Genomic DNA, 11,767 nt, shown 5'->3' with positions numbered 1-11,767 from the left:
CCAAAATAGAAAGGAGGATAATAAGAAGAGAAGAGGAGAGAGAGAGACAGAGTGAGAGAGACGGAGAGAGAGAGGGAGGGAGGGAGGGAGAGAGAGAGAGAGAGAGAGAGAGGGAGAGAGAGGGAGGGAGTGATGGAGAGAGAGCGCACGAGCTGCACATTTTGATAAAGATCATTTGATATGTTGATAACCAATAGATGAGGTTGATGTGTTGATGCATAATAAATCATTGTGTGTTTGGCAGAAGGGTAATCGGAAGCACATATATATATGCTTGAAGCGAATTTCTTGTAACTCGCATCTATGGTTTGGGTTGCTTTATTCATGTTATACCATTTTAAAACCGTAAAAGGAATTTTTCTTTTTATCGACTAATAAAGTGAAAGTAGATTAATGGTATTAAAGATAAAGTTGAGTTCTGGTCATGTGATTGCATTTTGAAAGAAACGGTGTTGAATCTATTAAAAAAGGTTGATCATCTAGTATATGAGTATTCGTGTGTATTGCAAGGTTCTGGAATCATCAAAATGATAAGAAATGTGGCCAAATCTTGGCAAAGTTACAAGCACTGTACACAGAATGATGTATATGGGACTACATGAGCACATGGCAAAAAAAACCTACCCCCCCCCCCCCCCCCCGATTTTTACGATGCTCGTGTCATATTTAGAATATGAATGCATTTGAAGAACCGTGCATTTCAAGGAACATGCTTAATCTGATGTTCTTCCACCCTTGCATAATAACAATGATAACGCTCACAAATTATTTTTTACCTCTTCCCAGAACTCAACCTTCTCTTTAAATGGTGAGCACATATATTTTAAGTTACAGGCATTTAAATTGCTAGCGCAATAGTGCTTACTCCCTTCTTCCAGTTGCACTATGAAACTAATAAAAAAAAAAGGTTGATCTTTAAAAGGATTAAGGTAAAGAAAGCTGAGACAGAAAGAAAAGGGGAAAAAATAGAAATAAGAAGAAAAAATAAAAAGAGGGTATATGCAGTTATATTTTCCTTGTCATAATACTTTTATTGCAAAAATTCTACAAAATAATTTCAGTTGAATTACATCTCTCTGATATACATACATGTCATAAAGTTGGATTTTGTACATACATTTATTAATTGCTCAGAGTAAAGTGCATTGTTTCTTACATCTTGTCACATTGCTAATCTTGTGTGTCGCTCTAGCCTTAAAAAAGATTTTTTTTATGGAATATTTACTTATTTGAAGTTTAACTGGTCGCTCATACCTGACATTTGTGTTTAAGATAAAGAAATTTAGCCTACCGTAACTGTGATGGCAGTCTCACTACTCATGTATGCTTGATCTCACAAAAAACAGCATAATTCCACTTTTTATAATATGAAATGGGTTCCTTCTTTCTTCATATGCATTCATGACTAGGTAATTCAGTGACCTCATGAAGTAAAATGGTCTCTGTCAGAATGCAAGGTTTATTACCTTACAAATCTTCTTTTCATCCTACAAACAAAAAATTCTCTGACCTGTTTCTCTGCTTCCTTAATTCTTATTTTTAATAAAATCATGGTTTCAGGCTGGACTCACCATCTATCTTCTTTTGTTTTTCCTTTGGTCCTTGGTCCCCAGATTGCTAGCATTACTATTGACGACATGCAATCATAACAAATGAGCATATATATATTTATATATCACGGACAATAATGGACAATAGAGGGGAAATGAAATTCTGTTAATACCATGGCAATATATGTGACAATTGGTGGTTCCACTTTCAATTACTTTCACAATATCAAACATATAATTACATGTACAAAACATGGGCATATCCAGTAACCTGAAATAGAGATTAATAGAAAATGATTTGTGGGATGTTTAGTACTGAAATTTAATGTGTCAGTTCTATATGTTACAGGTACTTAAATGTTAAATGTCCCATTTGCAGCCAACATCAAATTATGTAGAACTTTGCAGGAATTATGAATATGTTGCGTTTATGTCTTATCTTTGAAATTTAAATGTAAGCAGTGTCCTAGAATTCAATTGTGCAAGGAAACCTGTTCACTGTCTAGACTTCACTGTCATACACTATTGAATGACTTACTGACTTCATTTTTGCTTTGGTAATAACATACATAAAATGAGCTGTAAAAGATACCGGTACATGTGCATTTATGTACATCAATAACCCACTTCTTGTAAATGGCCAAAATTAACCTGATTGAATCTTTGCGCAGCACAAAACGTACACCATTCGATACAAGGGTCTAAAAATCAGACTATTTACCAAAAGGAATGCAATCCCTAAAGTTGATTCGACAACTAACGTCGTTATTTATCCACAAAAAGACATTTACAAGCCCTTTTGTTTTGAGGGAAGTTCTAAATTAGTATTATCTTTCAAATGCTTGTGGGATTTAACCTTTTCATTTTTTGGCCTGCAAATGGGACATAGTACCTTTAACAGCAATGTTAGATTTCAAACTACCATCCTAAATTATGAATACGGTAATGTAAATTAAATGTGCAGAATTAACTGAAGAAAATCTGTCTTAAAATTCAGCTATCTTTGAGAGATACAAGTACGCAAGTGAATTTTAAACAATGGAACATACCGGTACTCTGATGCAGATAATTCCATCGCTGTCCTTTTTATTAATTCCTTCCATCATTACTGATACCACATTAACGCTCTGAGGCCTGAGATGCAAGTCAACAATGAACATTAAAGCTAACGGAACAATAGAAGAGAACCACTACATAATCTAAACAATACAACCCTGTAATACACAATAAAGGCACCTAGATACAATCAGACAAACATCTACACACAGGTACAATCATACATGTACCACAACAATTAAATCAAAACAATTATTTATACAAGAAACTACATGTACACTGATTAATAGTCAATATGTTTTTACATATCTCATCATCATTGCTTGGACCATGAATTAGTGAAAGCTATCAGAGAATCAATAACTCCTTAAATGCCATTTTAGTATCTAACCCCAAATATATTTTACATTTAGTCTTCAAGTACAATGAAAGCATAAGTTTGGGATACACATTTCTTTTTTAATGACATTATTATTGATGTCACCGATTTGAGCAGTTTACATGATGGAACAAGAATATAATGATGGAGAAGAAAAAAGAAGATGAAGAAATAGATGGGAGGAGGAGAAGGGTGAGAAGGACAAAAAGAAGAATAAAAACAAGATATGAAAGAGAAGGAAAGGGGGAACACTAAGTCACGGATGAATGGGAAGAAAAAATGGGAGCAAAAGAATATATGCACTGTAGACATCTGTGTGTTGCTCTTAGCTCTTCAAATCAGACATCTGAGCAGTGGTTTTACAAAATCATATTACACTTGTTGTAATCCTAAAAGAGCTAATCAGTAAATATAAGACCATATTACCCTCTCATGCCAAAAAAGCCTATGGACTTTAAAAAAAAGTAAATATACAGTAGTCTCATATTGACCGCGCTGTATTTTGTCAGTTTCATTGCGCATCTATTATGCGTATGAGAACCTGCACACTTTTCGTGCACTCAATTGTGACGTAATAATCACACCAAAGGCACACTGTTTGCAGTGTATCGAAAATTTTGTCAAGCACTGGATGCATATGCATTGCTGATTTGACAAAGTTTGTTCAGTTCTTTGAGAACGGTCATGGTTGATTTATGTATTTGCTCTGGATGTCTGATTTGGATAACAATAAAAATATTGGCTGGCTTAACTTTCGGAAGATACCACATATATTGCCCTCACAAGACCCATATTGCCCTCGTCTTTGGCAATATGAGTCTAGTTTGGGCAATATATGTGGTATCTCCCTCAAGGCCAGTCAATATTATATAATTATTTCAAACTTTATTAATACAGGATGTGTATTCTATTGCTATCAATAAAGAGCTGCATATCACAAGTACAATATTTTAGAAAACTCCTTTGTAACCACCATTAGCATCTGACATCTTGGTTATTGCACCGTGACAGCCTTTGCCAATAACAATACTGGAAAAGTGTACTTTACCTTTTACCCCACACACATACTTTTCATCTAAATCTCTTCATACATTTACCCATTGTTCTCTAATATATGTTTATATATTTGTTAAAAATTGGACATATCATATTTCAATATTGGAAGAAATAAATACTAGTACTCTAAAGATGGTCACTATTTTCAAGATACCGTTTCTTTTCTCTCTTCTAAACCAGCAGAAATGCCAATGTGGGCTTTTCTGACACCAAATTGAAATAGTCAGCTTCCAAATGAAATTGCAAGTAATTTCATGTCAGATCGAAATGATGAGTTTTCTATTGTCAAATTGGTCATGGAAAATATCATGTTTTCAGACCTCAGTAACTAGAAAATGGTCAAATTATACTATACTTTTGTTTGAAAAGAAAACAGCAATGATACCACCATCTTTTTAAAGACTTTGCTATATATTACTAGAGAAAAAATTGTGAGACACATGTATGCAGATAAATGCATTAGCATGGTCTTCATATTGAATCAGTATGTACATATTCAGGGACTTATTTACGTTAACAATAAACAGAGATAGCAAAATAAGCTTTGACACAATAGCTGTTACAAAAAATAACATACAATATATAAATCTCCATTATATTTATACATTTCTCTACTTTTACATACCGGTATATTGTTTTGGTTTATTACAAAAATATAAAATATGCTCTTCTGCACTTTATTTGTAATAATGAGCTCTAATATTTTTTTTTACAAGCATGAACAATAAATTAAGCTTTTAAAATAAATGTACATAACTGAACAAAATGGAATGTCACTGCTCTGGCCAATTATTCTAAATTTTATTCACATACAAAGGTAAAAACAGTAGCTATTGGAACATACCCACAACTTGGTGTTTGGCAAATTTGATGGAAGATGGTATTTATTATTTTCTTTGTGCAATACTCCTCTATCCCAGCTAAATAGATACACTTAACATTAAATCAATATTTTTGTTTGATATCGGCACCAAAAGGAAGTGTATTTTCAAGCCAATTTGGGACAATTTGCAGAACATGATACTTTACAATAGGGACATTTTGTGTAAGATCTGATTTCATTTTTTTTTCATTCATATGTAAATCATGCAGCTGATCTCTAATATGAGGAATGTAGCACCGCTTTTTCTGAAGATCAGCAATATGTACCTTTTGTTCTACAAAATATTAATTTCAGTAATTAAGAAGATTCCTTCAAATATTTACAATAATTGATTCATGTGAACCCCTTCTACATTTCCAAGGATACAGGCAAGCGTTTCAGGCAATTAGTGGGAAAAAAGGAACTATCTTGCCAGTCCTGGACTGACGAAAGAAGGGTTCAGTGCCAGTTACTTACAATTACAGTAACTATTTCATATCAGACAACCACATTTAGATTCTTCTTCTTTTTTCTTTTTGGTATATGCACTGTACGCTTCTGATTAAGGATAGATGACATATTCTATCAATAATAATAAATAAACAAACTGAATTAGGAAGACTATTCAGCATACTTGATCTATATCAAGGATGGTTATCTATATAATACTCATACTCTTTCAAAATAAGAATGTATCTGATGTAGAAAAGAACCTGTGGTGATGCAAAATTTGAAGGGGATGAAAAAGCTCCTTCAAAAGAAGAATGGTTGGGGTCATGTTGATTGGACTCTACGCAGTTCAAACTCTTCTAATGGACTTTCAGTTTGAGATTGAGAGGAAATACCTCCTTGGCCTGCTGCCCCGCTCCTAAACAAGGCACGAGGCGAGAATGGCATGGGCCCACTGGGTGTATTGTTACCCGTGTTATATGCACTGCTTGGTCCTGTGGTGTAGTTACTACTGATACCACTCATGGTGTCAAACTGATCGCTGCTAGGAGTCTGAAGCTGAGGGGTATGCTGCCCTCGACGCTGCTGTTTGGCCATGTTACGCAGGGCTAACTCACTACATTCTTTGCAGAATCCCAGGATAGCATCGTAGGTAGGGGGCGGGCTCTCGGGTGTGCGTAGTCTCCATCGTGAACCCACGCTGAACTGGCTGGACGGGGAAGGGGTGAGGAAGATGTCCCCATCAGGGCTACTGGGGGAGGGGTGCATACACTGGTTGTATGTGGGAGGTATGTAGTCGTTAGGCTCTACTGTCTCCACTATAGGAATAAAGACAATTTGAAAACAAATTGGATGACTAATAACTTATAGCAGAATTAAAGGTACTTCACATGAAACGAGCAAACAAGAAAGGAAAGATCAACTTTTCAAGAAACGAAAATTGGCACATCTCGAGAAGATGTGAAGTTGGTAGTAAAAAAGAAAAATGATAGTGAGAACCATATGATGTGAAGTATATGATGTGAAGTATAGAATGTATCATATCATCATTAGATTTGTAAATTCTGATACAAAATAGATAAGTCTACATGTTAAATGATACCAGAGTCTTATATATCGCCGAATATAACAAGCTAAAATGCAATGTAAACTAATTCACTTTATTGAGGAAATACATAAGATTTGGGGATTTATTTTAAAGTTTAATTCAATTCTTCCATTATCGATTTATCCTTTATTTAAGTTTTGCCATGTTGAAAAATCAGGATGCAATGAAATTGGCATAAGACTGAAGGTAAAATTGGAAGAAAAAAAAGTGTGATTTTATTTAAATTGCGAAAAGTGAATGATAACTTACTTTGTAAGCCTGCTATATCAACCCCTTCCACACTGTAAACGTCTCTGCTAAGCGTCCGACTGTATGGACTCTCTGGCCCATCTCTCTGCTGCCTCAAGTACTGTAAGATGACACAGATACAGAGAGCCACACCAAACATGACGAGTAGAACAGCTACAACAGCAGCTCCCATCGCTATGCCATACTCCGCTGGGGAAGACGATCCTGTACACAACAAAATGTCCCAAATCACTATTTTAAAATGCATCAATAAATATAAATAACAAAAGATGGACGTATTCTGGTACATGTATGTTACTCCTAATGTCAAACAGTGATAGAAGTTACCAATTTTCGAAACCTGTTTTATTTCTATTTTCACATGTGTTCTCTATTTTACAAGCTTACAGCGATATAAATGTACATGTTAAACTCAACTTAAGCGAGTGAATATACCTGAAGATAAACTATTTTCTAAAGGAAAAGAGTTGGTGATATATGAAACATGTCTAAAGGTGTACTATGATGTAAAAATTGTCAATAAAGCAAAGAACAATTTGTCAAAACTCTCATTTGCTATGTTCCCTCGAATAATATGACTCAATTTATGTAACACTGCATAGGAGCTCTATTCTACAGAGTCTGCTCAGTAATATCTACATGTATGATATTAATTTTGGTCACAACATGATTTGGTGCTTTGGTAATACCAAGCAATATGCATGGAAAATTGAAGAGGAAAATGTTTGTGTTTGACAGAAGTCCAGAGATAAGGCAGAGGTTAAGGGCAGCCAATTTTTTAATGTTACATTTAAAAAACAAATTTCTGGTTAAAACGGGGCCCTTTGGAGCATGTGCCCTCCTAAAACTACAATTGAATGGCTTCCATGCATCTGAGTCTACTAGTTAGAAAGAATAATGATGTTACTAAGCACAAGTAGAAACATAGTTCTGTGACATTAAATGCAACAATTGTATGGAATAAAATAATCATTATAATTATAATGAAAACTCTACGTATACATGTATCATTGATATGAATTGAAATTACAATTTTGATGGTGTATAAAGCATTCACATTTTCTCTCTCTCTCGCTCTCTGAATTCCTTATTACTTCTTGCGATTGCAGTTCCTCTATACTTTTTAGGATCATAACAGCAGAATTGTGATAGATGCCTTGTATATCTTTTATTCATTTGTTTATTTACAATAAATCATAATTTAATTGTGCTTGCACAGGAACCATTTTTTTATACAAATTTATTTCCTATACTAAGCCATGAAATATATCTACATGAGCAAGACAATCATCAAATGTTCAAAACCTTGACAACAGGTAACACCTTATTTCTCACATGCCTACAAATGAAAGTTCAATAAAAACAGTTTCATCATTCAAAGAGTTATTTTAGGATCTCAGGAAACACTTAGAAGTGTATGATTTCCATTTAGATGTCGCTACCCTATTTTGCTCCTCGCTTAGTCCCTACTGATCCCATTGTAAAAGTGAAGCAGCTTGCATGCAATTCCCTAGAGTCAAGTTGAGCTTGTTGCCCACTTCACCATAGAGAAAGGAAACACCATTCAGACATGTAGAAATGAATCAAGTGTGCAGCTCACGTCTACTGCCGAGGCTGGCTATTGCTTTCATCCAGCCAGCCCAATTTCAACTTCTTAATAGTAAAATTATTCTGATCTTTAATTCAGAATATTATTTAGGACAGTGAATAAAACATGTCCTCTCAAAGAAAAAGTAACAGCCATTTACATTATTCATAGCTTGCTCATCATTTTACAAAATTCAATTAGCTTTGTAAATATCTAGAGCATGTGGAACACCTTGACCAAGTATGCTGTTATGGAAATGTTATGTGAAAAAATATGTAGCAAAGAGAAAATCCATATTTGCTGATAAGTAAAGGTGTCAACAATCTTTATTCAGATTCCTTGCAGGCATGGGTACTGAAGATGAGGCAACTTTGACTAATGTGTATAGGAATTATCCTGCCATCTTTAATCAAATGCGACTATGTGACTGATAATTGCACAATGTTGCAGGTGCCTTCAACTTTACATTAAAAACAAGATACAAATGTCACCTTAGGTAGGCAGAGGCATACAAATGTTAACACAATGGTCAATTTTATATTTATGAAAGAATTTGCATGTGTCATGATCTACTGGGTCAAATTATCTGCCACAGGTCTTAAATGATATACTATAAAACAAGGAGCTTCCAATATATAACAACCATATTTGTGAACTGTTAACATCAGCCATTTTCTTGGAACAAAGATTTTGCAAATTGCAAAAATTAGGAGTTGTAGTTCAAACATTTTCGGGCATGAAACCTTGGTGAGATTTAACAATGCTTGAAATTTACATTGGTTTTACAACCAATCTGAAATATTAGCTTGGAAATGATGAGCTTAGCTTACCATTAGGAATACTATCATTGTGACTGCAATCATAACCTCGGAAGCCCGGTGAACAGGAACACACAAAGCCAAATCCTGAGCTAGTTGGAGTACATGTTCCCCCATTCTTACACGTACAACGGGCTATTACTGCTGCTAAGTGATGTCCTGATAATGATAACAAGCATATAATAATATATCATGAAAGTCCATTCTTACATTCTTCTCAAACTAATGAGTCTTAGGTCACATTTATTAAATTGTTATCATATAGTAGCATCCTTGTACTTAAGATAAAAATGTAACATTTTAAAATATATATTGTTTATTGATACACTTGGACATTTAATGATATATATTTTACATCAAAATAGTATGTTTTTGAACAACTGATTATATAACATTATCAAATCTAAACGAATAATTTGAACCCTTTATCAAAAGGATTGCAAGTTCTTCAAGAGAAAAGTTGCGAGAAGGTTGGTACACAGGTTGGCTCACATCATTTTCTCAAATTAAGTTAGAGAGGTGTTTTTCTTTATGACTACCGGTATTATATCGCCTATTTGTTTATGTTTACTTTATTTTTTAGACCATTGTTATTAGCACATGTCTATCTGGCATCTACTGCACCAATGTTCTTGTAAAAGTCTATCCAATATTTAATTCAATATAATAATTGCTGTTTAACATTATCTTCAAAAGTCACATTCTCCTTTTTAGACATTTTTTAACTATCATATGTCAATGAACATTTACCATATTTCATGTTCTCTTGTATTTTACTTTGAATATGACAATATTAGACTATAGACTTTTGCTACGTTATTTAAAATTGAAAAAAAAAAATTAAATTGAACTAAATTGAATTAAAATGAATTGAATTGAGTTGGTTAAGAATGATTAAATTAAGGTCGAGACATTGCAACTGCATGAAATTAGGAGAACAAGGAAACAACGTACATGTACAGAAAGAACAAAGAAATCTGACAGCTGGAAGTAATTTTAGCAAGCACTACAATTATCAATATCTTTTAAAAGTTGTAGGGTTTCTTACTTTTGGCCATGCCCATGAGTTCACATTTAATTCCTGAGTATTCTTCAGTACAGATGCAGTAGTATCCAAGATCTCTATACTCATCTATATTGGGTTCATCATCTTTCATACATGTACCTCCATTCTCACAATGGCAGTCTGATAGATCAATCGGTTCTGCAAATATAACAACACATGCCAACGTTAGCGCTTCGGTTGCTTTCCTCACATTCGACCACATGTGCAGTTTTGCACAAAACAATATGCACAAGCTGACGGAAGGATTGCTTTATGTAACTCAATGGCTTTGACTAATTACCCATTTTTGGTCTTGGTTAGTGCTATGACAATCCTTTTACACCTGTCTATATTACTTTGCACTGGGAACAGTTTAGTTATCTTAAAACCTTAAGTACATTTACCCCATGATAAATACTATTTTGCACAGGGATACTATTTTGTGTGGCATATAAGGAGTCAATAATGATTCTAATCAGGTGTTATGCCCCCCACTCAGTGTTATTTAGAGTACATGTATGCATGTTCCCTCTCTTTGAAAGCGCACCCTACCTCCGATGTGTAAAGTCAATACAGGCCAGATTTTTTAAAGCATCCCCTATCTCCAGTGTGTATAAGTCAATATGGGCTGGACTTTGTTGCATGAAAAGTACCCCTTTACCAGAGGTTTTGGAAGCACGAATGCTGTCCCTCCATCCCCGGAATGGGGGGGGGGGGGTATTTACTCAGGGTAGCCACATTGGCTTTAAGTGTAGAACATGAAAGTGAACCTTTGCTACCAGCCATAGAATCAGGAAACCTTATGAAAGTTTCACTATTTTGCAAGTTATCACTAACATAATATGAACAAGAACTGGGTATACATCTTTTGCATCTAGCACAATGTTGAGAATTTTAGGATCAAGACTGGGAAGATGACATCTATACCACTAACCCGCACTCTGGCGCCTGCGTAGCATTCTGGCACCCTCTCTGTTAGCTTGAAGACAATGCATTTCATCCTCATCACCCCCAAGCTGACAGTGGGGGAGCCCGTCACACAAAGCACGCTTTGACAGGCAAATCCCAGTAAAAGGGCAGCTGAAGAAACCCAAGGGGCAACTACCTTCTGCATCTGCAAAGAGACAAGAAGAAGATCAAGAAATGAAAACCAGGATGATTCATCTTTAAATGAAACAAGATACATGAGGTCAATATGAAGAATAAAACTTCATATAAGAACATAATAAACTTAAGTTAAGTTCCTTGTCTACATGCTCAACCTTTTTTGTTGTAGCATCAAAACAAAGTTCCCCTATAATTTAATAGAGAAAGAGGGAGAAGGAAGAGAGAGTGAAAAGAGAGAGAGAGAGAGCGAGAGACAGTGAGAGAGATAGAGAGAGAGAGATACAGTGAGAAGAGAGAGAGAGAGAGAGAGAGAGAGAGAGAGAGGGGGGGGGGGGGGTAAAAATAGACGTTTCTCCTGCCTTTATTCCTTTATAATTAGTACACTTTAATAAAGATAGAGAGGTTTGAGCAAGACAGAGAGACACACACACACCCACACACACAAACACACACAGAGCAAAAAAAAGATAAAGATGTTCAGTCAGGAGTCTCCTTTCAC

General features: G+C 34.9%; 1 protein-coding gene across 1 annotated transcript; it reads right to left on the bottom strand.

The window, feature by feature from the left end:
* Positions 1-5,110: 5,110 nt before the first annotated feature.
* LOC578739 lies at positions 5,111-11,273 on the bottom strand. Its single transcript, XM_030977480.1, has 5 exons — positions 11,096-11,273; positions 10,165-10,320; positions 9,129-9,275; positions 6,711-6,914; positions 5,111-6,171 (listed from the first exon to the last, which is right to left on the bottom strand). Exons 1-5 carry the CDS (start codon positions 11,154-11,156, stop codon positions 5,678-5,680), a joined length of 1,062 nt encoding a protein of 353 aa, XP_030833340.1. The 5' UTR covers positions 11,157-11,273; the 3' UTR covers positions 5,111-5,677.
* Positions 11,274-11,767: the final 494 nt, after the last annotated feature.

Source organism: Strongylocentrotus purpuratus, unplaced genomic scaffold, assembly GCF_000002235.5.
Source record: "Strongylocentrotus purpuratus isolate Spur 01 unplaced genomic scaffold, Spur_5.0 spur5_contig_805, whole genome shotgun sequence".
NCBI classification, from domain to species: domain Eukaryota; kingdom Metazoa; phylum Echinodermata; class Echinoidea; order Camarodonta; family Strongylocentrotidae; genus Strongylocentrotus; species Strongylocentrotus purpuratus.
The sequence above is the reverse complement of the archived record's forward strand: the minus strand, read 5'-3'. Positions and strand labels throughout refer to the sequence as shown.